This window comes from Dipodomys merriami, unplaced genomic scaffold (genome assembly GCF_024711535.1).
Source record: "Dipodomys merriami isolate MVZ:Mamm:240054 unplaced genomic scaffold, mDipMer1.0.p SCAF_25, whole genome shotgun sequence".
NCBI lineage: Eukaryota > Metazoa > Chordata > Mammalia > Rodentia > Heteromyidae > Dipodomys > Dipodomys merriami.
Window position 1 is genome coordinate 13,902,599 of NW_027203937.1, and position 14,124 is coordinate 13,916,722.

At 42.5% G+C, this 14,124-nt stretch overlaps 1 protein-coding gene across 1 annotated transcript; it reads right to left on the reverse strand.

Moving 5' to 3' along the window:
* Positions 1-106: 106 nt before the first annotated feature.
* Aqp11 (aquaporin 11) lies at positions 107-13,824 on the reverse strand. The gene is made up of 3 exons (XM_070034936.1): positions 13,140-13,824; positions 2,655-2,771; positions 107-461 (listed from the first exon to the last, which is right to left on the reverse strand). Exons 1-3 carry the CDS (start codon positions 13,756-13,758, stop codon positions 382-384), a joined length of 816 nt encoding a protein of 271 aa, XP_069891037.1. The 5' UTR covers positions 13,759-13,824; the 3' UTR covers positions 107-381.
* Between the last annotated feature and the right edge of the window lie 300 nt (positions 13,825-14,124).

The window sequence follows — 14,124 nt, forward strand, 5'->3', positions numbered from 1 at the left end:
GCTCCTTCAGGTGACACCTGATACAGTTTCTTCAGTCCTCCTATCATGTTCCCTTTCCTTTTGAGCCTGCAGTCATTTGTTTCTTGTCTAAGTTTTCAATAATCACTTGAGATTTACATGAAGTTTAATGAACAGTCTTTTCTAGCAGCATTTAATACATCACTTAAAACAACCAAGTCTTAACTGAGAAATACAGGGTACCTCATTTTCATAGTATTTTTTTAAGTCCCAGTGATAAAAGACTTTAATAAGACTGCTTCCTCAAAGGAAGTTGAAACATTGATGAGTCCCGTGCAGCCAGTGTATAGAATCTGAGGTGATAAAATCTTTATCATCTCCAGTTTGATTGTCCTGTAACTTAGTTTGAGGCTTTTGGAATGGTTACTCCTTTTTGTTAGCTGTACCACTGTTATGCAGCCATGGAAGGAAAAAGTTGAACATTGAAATCATCAACAGTATACCTGAAAGATAAAAAACAGTAAAATGAAAACCATCTTAAGAAAAGTTATAATCACTAAAGTAAGAGTAGTATTAAGACTACAATAAATCAAGATCACTGGGCTGGGAATGTGGCTTAGTGGTAGAGTGCTTGTCTAGCATGTGTGGAAGTCCTGGGTTCAATTCCTCAGTACCATATAAACAGAAAAGACTGGAAGTGGCATTGGCTCAAGTGGTAGAGTGCTAGCCCTGACCAAAAGAAGCTCGGGACAGTGCCCAGGCCGAGTTCAAGCCCCAGGATTAGCCAAACAATATTATTATTATTATTACTGTTCTCACATTTTTATTCAACCATGAATTCTTAAAAACAGTATGTACTTGGTAAAGCCAGTAGGACCTGAATAATGAATTCAAAGGATCAAAAGATTAATGGCTTTAATGACTGACTCTGACTGACTTGTTGAACAAGACTGGACTTGGGTCTTAATGCTCCTCATTAACATGGTGACACCCTCTGTATATGGTGAAGGGACCTTTTTTTTGTTTTTATTTTTGAGGTGCTAGGAATCTAATACAATACCTTGTACCTGGTTAGTCTTTCACTAGTGGATGAAGCAATTCTTTTTTTTTGGGGGGGGGAGGGGGTCCGTTCGTGGGGCCTGAACTCTGGGCCTGGGCACTGTCCCTCAGCACTTAAGCTCAAGGCTAGCGTTCTACCACTTGAGCCACAGCGCCACTTCCAGCTTTTTTTTTTTTTTTTTTTTGCTTATGTGGTGCTGAGGAATTGAACCCAGGGCCTCATGCATGCAAGGCAAGCGCTCTACCACTGAGCCACCTTCCCAGCACCTGAAGCAATTCTTTTACATCATGGGCCCATTCAGATTGTTCTGGGAACATAATAAATATTGTAAATCTTAATAATTGTTGGTTTCAAGTAAGACAGTGGTGGTAATTTTCATTGTAAAGTTTGCTATAGTTTTTGGCCAGTAGATCTTCCCAGCCTTTTAAACAGCTTCCTTTAACTTAAAATTCAAAAGTAGAGGACATTTTTCTATAAAGACATTCTTGCAAGACATTTGTAGTCTGTAAGATTGCGGGGGAGGGAGGAGCCCAGATTGGGGCTAGGAAGGTGGCTCAGTGGTAGAGTGCTTGCTTTGCATGCATGAGGCCATGGATAAGCAGACAAAGCTGGAAATGGTGCTGTGGCTCAAGTGGCAGAGTGCTAGCCTTGAGCTGAAGAGCTGAGGGACAGTGCCTAGGCCCAGAGTTCAGGCCTTATGACCAGCAAAAACAAAAAACGAAAACTATTATTAGCCTTTTAAATTATAGGTTTTTCTGATATCCTTTATTATTGAGCATAATTGATACTGCAATAGTGGGAAAGAAGATGACTGAAAGGAATAAAATGTGGCAAGTCAGTTGTGGTGCCGGTGTTCTTTCTATACAAAGTAAGCAATAACTAGTTAACAGAAACTGATAACTAGACAGAAGGGTGGTGAAATAACAGGATCGGGCACTCTCTTGTTCCAGATAGGAGTTAGAAGTGCTGATAGCTATTGTATGACGTTTTGTTGTTACTTGGCCACTCTTTCTAGAGGGATTTTATTGATAGTTTTTTTTTTTAATGGTACTGGCTATTAAACCAGGGCTTTAGGCATACTAGACAAGATTTTTACCACTAAACCATGTCTCAGCTCTTGTAGAAGAGTTATGTATCTGATCTTTAGCAAAAACATACATATTTTAACTGAGGATGAACACAGGACCTCCTCTCCCTTTACTGAACAAACACTATACTCCAAGTACGGATAAAAGTAGTTTTAAAGAATACTTACACAAATGACCTTTTCATTCTTTTTTGTGCCTATTCTGGCTGTGGAAATTGGCATGTTACAGTAACAGTCCATTTCCTATTTTAAAATAATACACTCAGCTGGGTGCCGGTGGCTCATGCCTGTAATCCTAGCTACTGAGGAGGCTGAGATCTGAGGATCACAGTTCAAAGCCAGCCTGGGTAGGAAAGACTCTTATCTCCAATAAACCACTAGAAAACTGGAAGTGGTGCTGTGGCTCAAGTGGTAGAGCGCTCACCTTGACCTGAAGAGTGCAGGGTTAGCACCCAAGCCCAGAGTTCAAGCCCCACAACCGACAAAATAAAATAAAATAAAATAATACTCTTTCAGTATTGAAATTAATTGAATTAAAAATATGCTTACCTAAAGAAGGAGCCAGGCAATATACTACAAAAAATTGATGGAAAGCTTCATCAAAACACATGAAATGAAGGGAAAGTGCCAAAGCTGGATTATATAGAGCTCCAGTTAAACTTCCTCCTGCAACACATTTTAAACAGAGTAATTCCAAATAATTCATCTTACATTTCCTTGTAACTAGAAATAAATGGGTTATTAAGTGCAACTTTTATTTGAAATATTCAGGTATTCTTATTCTGTAATCTTCTTTTGGAGGGTCACCTGACAGTATTGAAAACAAAAAGTAAATGAGACCATCCAAGGCATTATCCTCGTTCCATGTTAACTTGTTGGCAGAGTCCTTAAGAAATTACTGTGAATGCTGTTGCAACAATGAGAAGTACAAGTTGTCATGTCCAAAACGAGCTTTACAACGTCGGTGCGGGGGGGGGGGGGGGAAGAGGGGGGAAGGAGAAGGATTGGGATTGGGGGGGAGGGGGAAGGCTGGGAAGGGTAAACAAAGGAGGAGGGTGCAATGCTTGGTAAGAAATGTACGCATTATCCTGCCCATGTAATTGTAACTCCTCTGTACAGTATATTCACAAATAAAATTAAATTTAAAAAAAGAGAAAAAAAAAGAAATTACTGTGAATGGTAGATCTCTATGATGTGGTTATGTGTTTCCTCTAAAATCAGGGATGAGACAAGATGTCCACACTCTCCAATTATTCAATATAATACATGAATTTTAACCAGAGCAATAACACAAAAGAAAATAAAGGTTACAAATAGAGGAAGTCCAATTCTTATTTGCAGACAATATAATCTAATATTTAAAAGACCCTAAAGAAATCACACATACACCCCTCTCTTAGATCTGACAAACATTTCCAACACAGTAACAGAATAGAAGATCAGTGTTGAAAAATCAACTTAAAAAAAAATTCAACTTAACCAGGCGCTGGTGGCTCACGCCTGTAATCCTAGCTACTCAGGAAGCTGAGATCTAGGATCACGGTTCAAAGCCAGCCTGGCCGAAAGTCTATGAGACTCTTATCTCCAATAAACCACCAGAAAACTGGAAGTGGCACTATGGCTCAAGTGGTAGAGTGCTCACCTTGAACTGAAGAGCTGAGGGACAGAGCCCAGGCTCAGAGTTCAAGCCCCATGACCCACAAATAATAAATAAATAAATAAATAAAAATCTGTTTCTTGCTATGTAGGCTGCTGCTTTAGCCATTGCTACAGCTCTTTTTGCACTGGGTTTTCTTTTTTTTGGGGGGGGGGGTGGGCATTGCTGGCACACAACCATTTGAGCCACACCTGTAGTCTACCACACCTGCAGTCCAGCTTTTTTTTTTTCGGGGGGGGGGAGGGAGGAGGGTCTGGTCGTGGGGCCTGAACTCTGGGCCTGGGCACTGTCCCTCAGCTCTTCAGCTCAAGGCTAGCACTCTACCACTTGAGCCACAGCACCACTTCCAGCTTTTTTCTTTGCTTATGTGGTGCTGAGGAATTGAATCCAGGGCCTCATGCATGCAAGGCAAGCACTCTACCACTGAGCCACCTTCCTAGCCCCCAGTCCAGCTTTTTTGCTGGTTAATTGGAGATTGAGTCTTGAGGACTTTTGTACCTGAACTGGCTTCCAATCATGATCTTCAGATATCAGCCCTTAATATTACAGTTATGAGCCACTAGTGTTCTACATACTCTGGTTATTTGTTTTAGATAGGGTCTCACTTTTTCCCAGGCCAACATGTACATTGAACTTCCTAATCCCCTATTTTCTATAGCTGGAAAGGCAGGTGTGCATTTCTGTAGATATGGGGTCTTGAAACTAATTTCCCAGGCCAACCTGGAACCTTGATCTTCCCAATCTCAGACTCCCAGGTATCTAGGTTGACAAATATAAGCCACTTCAGTCAGCTAAAAATCAGTAGCTTTTGTAAACATCAATAATAATCTAAGAAAGAAGCAATGAGGAATACTGATTACATACCTTGAAAAATTTTTTAACCTGGGCATAAGCCTTATAAGAACATTCTCAACTCTAAAAACAAGAAATCAAAGATGACACACTAAGACCCAGTGTTGGTTGCTCATGCCTACAATCCTAGTTACTCAAAATCTGAGGATTGAGGTTCAGAGCCAGCCTGGGCTAACAAATGACAAATGGAGAGACTTATCTCTAATTACCTAGCAACAAAACAATGAAGAGAAGGGGGAGAGAATGCAATCAAAATTCAATGCATATCATGCAAAATTAAGAAAATAGAGCTGGGTGCTTGTGGCTCACACCTATAATCCTAGCTACTGAGGAGGCTGAGATCTGAGGATCAGGGTTTGAAGCCGACCCAACCAAAAAACAAAAATTAGCACTGGAATTTTGATGGAGATTGAAAAGAATCTGTATAATCATTTCCACAATATTGACCTTTTCAATCCATGAACATGGGCGGTCCTTCCAAATGTTTTATATGTTTTAAAGAATTAAAAAAAAAATTCCTTCTGTTTTGTTTTATGCGGGGCCTGGGGTAGAGTTCAGGACCTCTTACTCTGTTTGCTTACAGTTGGCGCATTACCACTTGAGCCATATTTTTACTCACAGCATTTTAGTAAAAGGCAAAAGACTTATATGATCTGAAGAGAAAACAGTATATCACAGCTTTTTAAAAAATTATTTTTTATTATCTTTAAGTAGTTGTACAAAGGAGTTGCCATTCAGCAAAGCAGTTTATGGACACACTGCATCTTGATCAATGTCACCCCTGTCATTATCATTATTCTCTCCCATTTCTCCAATCCCATCTCTTACCTCAGTTTTTTTTTTTTCAGACATGGGGCTTGAACTAGAGGCCTGGGCACTGTCCCTGAGCTCTTCTGCTCAAAGCTAGTACTCTACTACTTGAGCTACAGCACCACTTCCAGTTTTTCTGGTGGTTAATTGGAGATAAAAAGTCTCATGGACTTTCCTGCCCAGGCTGGTTTTGAACTGCAATCCTCACATCTCAGCCTCCTGAGTAGGATTACAGGTGTGAGCCACCAGCACCTGGCCAGTGCTAATTTTTTGTGTCTGTGCCAGTACTGGGCATTGTACTCAGGCTCTTGTGTTTTTGCTTGGCTTTTTCACCCAAGGCTGGTCCTCTATTCCTAAGCCACAACTCCACTTTTGGTTGTTTGCTGGTTAACTGGAGATAAGAATCTCAGACTCGGGCTGGGAAGGTGGCTCAGTGGTAGAGCACTTGCCTTGCATGCATGAGGCCCTGGGTTCGATTCCTCAGCACCACATAAGCAAAAAGAAAAAAGCCGGAAGTGGCGCTGTGGCTCAAGTGGTAGAGCGCTAGCCTTGAGCTGAAGAGCTGAGGGACAGCACCCAGGCCCAGAGTTCAGGCCCACGACCAGACCAAAAAAAAAAAAAAAAAAAAAAAAGAATCTCATAGACTTTTCTGCATACACTGGCTCTGAACTGTGATCCTCAGATCTCAGCCTCCTGAGTAGCAAGGATTATAGTCATGAGCCACTGACACCCACTCCAGTGCTATTTTTTTTAACAGAAATTGAAAACTTAATCCTAAAATTCATATGGAGTACAAAAGACTCAAGAGTAACCAAAGCAATCCTAAACAAAATGAGCAATGTAGGAAGTATCACAAATACCAAAATTAATAATAATTAGTTTTCAGAATACACTCTTTTTTTTTTTTTTTTTTTTTGTCGGTCGTGGGGCTTGAACTCTGGGCCTGGACGCTGTCCTTCAGCTCTTCAGCTCAAGGCGAGTGCTCTACCACTTGAGCTACAGCGCCACTTCCGGTTTTCTGGTGGTTTATTGGAGATAGGAGTCTCACAGTCTCTCCTGCCCAGGCTGGCTTTGAACCGCGATCCTCAGATCTCAGCCTCCTGAGTAGCAGAATACACTCTTTAGGTAACCCTATGACATTTCTAGTAGTTTTTCCAAGAAGAACTTCCAACTTCTTCCAAGGTTCAGTGCATACATGTGTTTTCACTCACCACCAAGGTAGATCCTAAAATCTTCAAAAGTTTTATAAGGACATACTACTACAGCAAGTTAGTTGTTTTAACAATATACAGTAAAGTGAAACTAAGTCCTAAACTTTTACTGATGAGATTTCCCACTGGACAGACTTAAGAATAATGAAGCTGGATTGAGTGATGCTGTTACACACTAAGCTAAACAGAATCAATGGAATTGTTTGAGTGGCTGCTGGTCATTTAGATCCAATTCCAACAATATTCAGTTCCTATATACTAGACACCATGGGCAGGAAGACTCACAGATCTTTATAATATGCCATTTGAGTTACGATGTACGTCATCTATTTTTTTTAAAGCATTTACCAATAGAAATGGACTGAGCCCGCACTCAATACTATAGACTTGGCTATATGAAGACATTCCTTTGTATGGCATCAGTCTCAATTCCATCCTTCAGTTTCTTTATCTTCTAATCCCCTTAGCAGTTCTTACTGAGACTTGGAGGGAACTACTACCAAAGATAAAGAGTTGAGCAGGGCACCAGTGGCTCATGCCTATAATCCTCCATACTCAAGAGGCTGAGATCTGAGGATTGTGGTTCAAAGCCTGCCTAGCAGGAAAGTCCATGAGACTCCTTCAAACCACCAAGAAGCCAGAAATGGAGCTATGGCTCAAGTGATAAAAAATGCTAGTCTTGAGCAATAAAGCTCATGGGCAGCACCTAGGCCCTGAGTTCAAGCTCCAGGACCGGCACACACAACAAAGAAGTATGGAGTTTATTCTCTATCTCTTGAGTAGGGATTGACTTTGCAGTGTGTGTGTGGGCAAAATTCAGAAGTAACACTGCAATCTAAAAAACAAGAATGACACTTAACTCTAACCAATGAGCCCATCAACATGAACTATTTTTGCTGTCTTAGAACAGTACCCTAATCATAGAAGTAAGCTGGCCTAGGCTGTTGGAGGAATAGAGGCCACAGAGAACCTAGACATCCCAAGGACAAGTGGCACCAAATGCCAGACATGAGGCAAGGCTCAAGTTGCACAGCACTAGTCCAGCAAGCAAGAAGCTTGAGGGGGGAGGGAGAAGGAGCCAGGATAAGCAAGATGCTATTGCTTGACATTTTAAGGGACATAACTGCATATTGAAGAAGAGGTGACGTATCACTGGGGAGATCTGGTTGGCTGATCTTGAGGACAGCATGATCTTAATGGAATGACCACAATTCTGTGCACTAACATTTCTCAGTAGTCCTACAGTCCTCTTGACAGTAGAACACTAGTTAAAATCAGTTGAGGTTCTGCAGGCAGCAGGTCCGTTTATTAACTTAGTTTCCTACCTGGAATCAGTGTCTATCTGTCTTCTCTCTTTGGGTTTCCTGGTAAGAGCCCCCTGGAAAGCCAACTACCCATCAGCAGTTACCCAGTAGGTATGTAATCAGAGCAAACATGATGAGACATGAAGCTGTTTAAGCATCATTGTCCAGAACTAACACCTTTAATGACAAGCTGTTTGCCCCACGTTGCACCTTTCCCTCCATCTCCAAACACCACTTTTCATTGCTGACTGGCTAATTTACCAAGGAAGCTAGCTAGCTGTTTTTAGGCTCCAATTCTTCTTACAGACCTGAAAGACTGACATTAGACTATTCTCCAGGTTATAGGGAATACCTAGGAGTTTATATTAAAAAAAAAAACAGAAAATTTATTTGTGGATACATTTATTTCTATATAGAAATTACTAATTTAATTTTCCTGAACTTAATCTCAAAAAAAGTTCTGAACAAAATTGTCAACTATGTAAGAAGGATCAAGTTATACTGGAGGCCTCTGGGAAATTAGTAGTGAAAGAACATTTCCCCAGCAATTGGTACATACCAGGAACTATGCTAAGAACTTGAAATACTATTCCTCAAGCTCTTATCATATAGTATTATTCTCCCTTTTCAAGATGAAGAAATTGAAACCCAAATTAAGTATCTAGCCTAACAGCACTGCCTAGCTTCAAACCTGGCCTCTTCCTCATATTATACTGGGGTGGTACAAAAAGCTTGCATCCTTTTGTAGCTGAGTTTGATTTGTATTGGTAATAGCATGGATTTTGTATAGCTACTGCCTTAACAGGACACACAGAAAGGATTTAGTTCCTTTCTCTATTGACAGATAATCTTAACTACATTGCTTAGAATACTAAATAGTCCTGAATGGAGTAATGAAGTAAAAATACTATAGTTTTAAGGCAATTTATTAGACTTTTGTTGGAAGCCTTTGGACATAAAATATGGATTACTGAGACATATTTCACTGTTCTGTGCAGTTTCTTTTAGGTGAACAAATTTTTGCTTTCACTTATTTGCAAAATTCTTACCCTTTATACCAAGTGACATAAGCTAAATCTTGGTTTTACATTGTAGTGAATTAGCTGGGTGGTGGTGGCTCACGTCTGTAATTCTAGCTACTTGGGAGGCTGAGATGTGAGGATCATAGTTCAACGCCAACCAAGGCAGGAAAGTATGTGAGACTCTTATCTCTAGTTAACCATCAAAGAGCCAGAGGTAGAGCTGTGGCTCAAGTAGTAGCCTGGAGCAAAAATCTCAGGGACAACACCTAGGCCCCTGAGTTCAAGCCTCAAGACTGGCACACACACACAAAATGTTATGATGAATTCAACAAACTTGGTCTCTCTGTTCAAAAGTTATGATAGAAGAACAAACATTATATAAAAAGAACAGTCTATAATTTATTTTAATGTTTTACAAACAAAAACAGGGTACAGAGCTGGGTGCTAGTAGCTCACGCCTAAAATACTCCTCAGAAGACTGAGATCTCATTTTGCCTTTGCCTCACAGAACAGGCACTAAACTTGTCACAAGATCATCTCTCTTCCTTACGGAGCAGGGTTGTTTTGTGTCCATAGGAAACAATGGGAATGATGGCTTTCATGTGGCATTTCCCAAAATTGATTCTCTTCCGTTGCTCATGCCTAGACAAAGGAGCTCATCAAGTCTGAAAAGCCTGTGCCATGTCTACTTCCTCGAGTATCACATTATGCACTCCCATGGTAAAGGCTCTGTGAAATCTTAGCCTGTTTCATCCAGTGGTTACCAAATTCATCTGGCAACAGAATCCTTAAACAATTTTTTAATGTAGTAACATATATATTAGAGCACAATATGCTATTTTATGTTCTTTTCATACGCAATGCTATTTGGCTCTATTAAATAAATCCCCATTCTTTCCTCCTCCCAGTCCCTGTAACCTCTATTCTACTTTCTGACTATAAATTTATCTGTTTTAGACAGTTTATGTAAATGAACCATACAATATTTGTGTTTCTGTGTCTGGCTTATTTCACTCAGCAGTTTTTCCCCTGAGTTTTTCCTTGTAGTATATGTCAGAACTGCATTCCTTATTATAGCTAAATAGTATTCAATTGTGTTTGCTTTTGAAATTCTGTGTGTTGGGGTGGGGGAGGGTAGGCATGCTGATACCAAGTCTTGAACTCAGGGCCTTGAATTCAGTGCCTCATGCTCTTGCTTGGCTTTTTCCACTCCTGGCTGGTGCTCTAACCACTTAGCCATGCTTCTAGTCCAGATTGTTTTGCTGATTAATTGGAGATGGAATCTCTATAGACTTTTCTGTTAGGCTGACTTTAAATTGAGATCCTCAGATCTCAGCCTCCAAATAACTAGGGTTACAGGCATAAGCTGCCAGTGCCCACGTGGCTGCTTTAGTAACTCTTGAGGAGCACACTGTGGAAATGCAGATGGTGAAATAAGTGTCAAACTGACTTTAGCATCAGTCTGAGCCATGGTTCTAGCACAACCTAGCTGTGTGCCCTGAGACAAGTCATTTTACTTGTCTCTCTTGCTTTACTTAAAATGAGAAGAATGTACTCATCAGTGAGTTCTTGTAAGGCATAACTAAAGCAACCTATATAAATCTCCTAGCAAGATCCTATGCCCTAAGCTAGGCATGGTGGTTTACTTCTTGAGTCCCAGCACTGGCGGCTAAGGCAGGAGGACTGTACAGTTTTGAGACCAGCCTGGATTATACAGCAATGCCCTGTCTCAAAATAAGCAAAACAAGCCCCCCCCCCAAAAAAAAGTTTTGTCCTATAACAAACACTCCATGCATAGACATTCTTCTCTCCCTTATACTGACAGAAAAGGAATATCTAATACATTCTCCATTTTGGTAGCTGGTAGTAATCAGCAGTGATCAGTAGTCTATTTGGCTCTACCCCTGCAGACTCCAGCATAGACCAATACTGTAGAAACTAGCTACAGTACAATGTGACTACTGAACATTTGAACTTTGGTCTAGGCAAGTGAAGTGCTGATTCTTTCATTGTAGTTCACTTGAATAACCACATGAGGCTAGTGGCTACTGACTGGGCACCATGGCTTTCCTTAGTTCCCTAAGGAATTTAAAATATACCATTGCCTAGGCTCCTTTGCAAAGCATTTAAACTTTAATATCGGTGACCAATGGGAATATGGTTTTAAAGCCCCCCTGGTGAACCCAATGCAGAGAGAATGTTGAACCACTGCTGTAGTGATCTATTTACTCCGTCCCTTCTTCTCTACCAATTAGTATCCACATTTCAAGGAAAATCATCTGTGTTTTGCATCCCTTAAATTGATATTTTAAAGATTTCATCCAATTCCTTTCCTTGAATCTACCTACAACTTCAAATATTATCTTGTCTTCTTTCAAAATCTCACTGATAAACTTTTTTTTTTGGTAGTGGTGCCTGGTTATTGGACACAGGGCCTTACAATTCTAGCCAAGGGCTCTAGTACTGAGCTACATCTCCAGCCACAGAATGGCTAACATAATAGAGAATATTATTTATGGAACCCTAACTATGATTTAAAACTATAAAAACACAGGGAGAATACCAACTTCACAATATTAACAAAGAGAGGAATGACTAGGTAAAGATCTGATTGTAGTTTTGGTTTTTTAACTAATTTTTAAACTTAAATTTTTACTGCTTTCAATTGTACAAATATAGACTAAAATGTGGCATAACTGCTTGTTTAAAACCAGGAACAATCTTGTTGATATACAGCAAATATTTCTGTTTTAGGTAAAACTATAATAAATAAGCAACTATTCTCCAACCCCTCAAATATGCATATATTCTTCCATGCAGTTATACAATTTATTTTCTTATACTTTTTTTTTTCTAAAGAAGGGAAAATGGACTGGGAAGCCTTTCATTTTTACCTAAGGTGGAAAAATATATGTTGAGAAGTCCTTATCTTGAGCTGGATGCCTTTGACTCCTGCCTGTAATCCTAGCTACTGAGAAGGGTGAGATCTGAGGATTGCAGTTCAAAGCCAGCCCAGGCAGACTCTAATCTCCTGCTAGCCCTCAAAAAGCTGGAAGGGAAACTGGCTCAAGAGGTAGAACTGATAGTTTTGAGCAACAAAAGCTCAGGGATAGCGCCCAGGCCCTGAGTTCATGCTCCAGGACCACACACACACACACACACACACACACACACACACACACACACACACACACACACACACACACACACACACACACACACACACACACACACACACACACACACACACACACACACACACACACACACACACACACACACACACACACACACACACACACACACACACACACACAGAGAAAAGAGAGAGAGAGAGAGAGAGTCCTTGAGGTTTGCTTCTACTAAATGTCACTCTAAATGCACCTTAGATAAGACTATTAATCTCAATTTCTGCTGTCATATCCATCCCTCCAAGACAATTCCCAAATGATACACTTCACCATTAAACATTTGATAGTTTTGAGTTCCTTGTCCCATTCAGAATATCTGCCTACTGAATCTGAGCTTTGTCAAGACAAACTATGTAGAAGAAATCAAAGATTTCACAAGAAGTGTTTCTTTTTTAAAACTCATCGTTTAACTTATTCAAACGCATCTTAATTTTAAAGCGTCTTTCCTGTTAGTCTATTTAAAAGTCCATTTGTAACTCAAGATGAATTAAGGAAACAGGAAATGACAAGCGATTTGTAGAAAAAGGCTAGGAAATGAAACAGAATTTGTACTCCCCACTCAATCCTGAGCCTCGAGCTCTGCACTTTCTAGACAGGGATCTTTTTTTTTTCAGCGAATGTCTGAAACGATCTACACCACCTTGGCAGGAAAAAAAAAAAAAGGTAGCAGATCAGTTGTCTTTGCCCTAGAACATTAACACAATCCCTTTGTAAGATATTTGAGCCTTTGGCATTATCTAGAGGAGCTCGGTTACGGTTACGGTGCCCCAGTGACTTCTTTCTCTGGGGTGTCAAAAGCAGCACTGAATGAAGGATCTGTCGGCCCTATTGGCTGAGAACAAGTTGCAAAATGGTTAGAATAACTGGGGGGGGAGGGTTGGGGAGGTTTACATCCCACTAGTGGAGGAGTGCCAGATTTATCTCGGTAAATAATTTGGAGCCTTGGGTCACAAATGGCTTGGGACGCGCCACGTGGGAAAGACAAACCTGCATAAGCCAAAAAGGTGATGAGGGCAGCCAGCAGGTGGATGCGAAGCTTGCTGGAGACCTCCTGGCTGTGCAGCAGAGCGCTGTGGAAGATAAAGGAACAGATGGCCTCGGTGACGACCGCTTTGGGCACGTCGGTGTGGATGGGATTCTTGCAAGCTAAGCTCCTCTCGGTGAAGTGGTGCTCCGTCAGCCCCAGGCTCCACAGGGTGCTCACGCAGTACCTGCTGCACAGGGCGCTGAGCAGCTGAGCGGACAGCCGGACGGCCCCCATCTCGGGGGACATGCCCCCCAGCAGCATCTGCATCATCACGGCGCACGGGTTGGCGGAGGTGCCCGCCAGAGTCAGGCCGTGCACCAGCGAGAAGAAGTAGATGAGGGTCAGCATCCAGGAGGGGCGCGCGGACTCCTGCGCGCCCAGCAGCTGCAGCTCGTGGGTGCAGCAGCAGAGCTGGAAGGTGGCGAGGAACTCCAAGGTGAAGGCGTGGACCCGGGGCCTGTGCCGCTGCTGCCGGGCGACCACGCGGGCCAGCCCCGACAACAGCACCACCGCCAGCAGCAGCCCCAGCGACGCCAAGGTGTCCCGCACCTCCGGCCAGCGCCCCTGCGCCGCCGACATGGCTCCCCTTCGCCGCCCGCCGGACCAACCGACCGACAGGGCCGACCGCGGGTGCGCGGCCGGCGGCGGCCGGGGGACTGAGTCCCAAGTCCGCGGCCCCGCCCCTCACGCCCCTAGGGGCGGGGCCGGAGGTGGGGCGCGCGGGGAGCCCCGCGGCGGCGCGCGCGGGAGGGCTCCTAACTCCTCCCGCGGACCCCCTTTCCCATCCCGGGCTTGAGGATAGGTGTGAAGACCCGAGCTGGGGAGGAGGGAAGCGAGGGGGTCGGCGCCTGGGCGCTGGCTGAGGTGCCCACAGTCAGCCGGGTCGGACTGGCACACGCCCTCCGCGGCCCCTCCGGGCCACTGGTAGGGGGCGGGGAGGGGCCG

Coding starts and splice junctions, on each gene's coding strand:
- Aqp11 (XM_070034936.1), bottom strand. CDS start 13,758: ATGTCGGCGGCGCAGGGGCGCTGGCCGGAGGTGCGGGACACCTTGGCG. Junction 2,772..13,139: donor CACCTTTTTGGCTTATGCAG/GTTTGTCTTTCC, acceptor AATGTGTTGCAG/GAGGAAGTTTAACTGGAGCT. Junction 462..2,654: donor TTGCCTGGCTCCTTCTTTAG/GTAAGCATATTT, acceptor TTTATCTTTCAG/GTATACTGTTGATGATTTCA.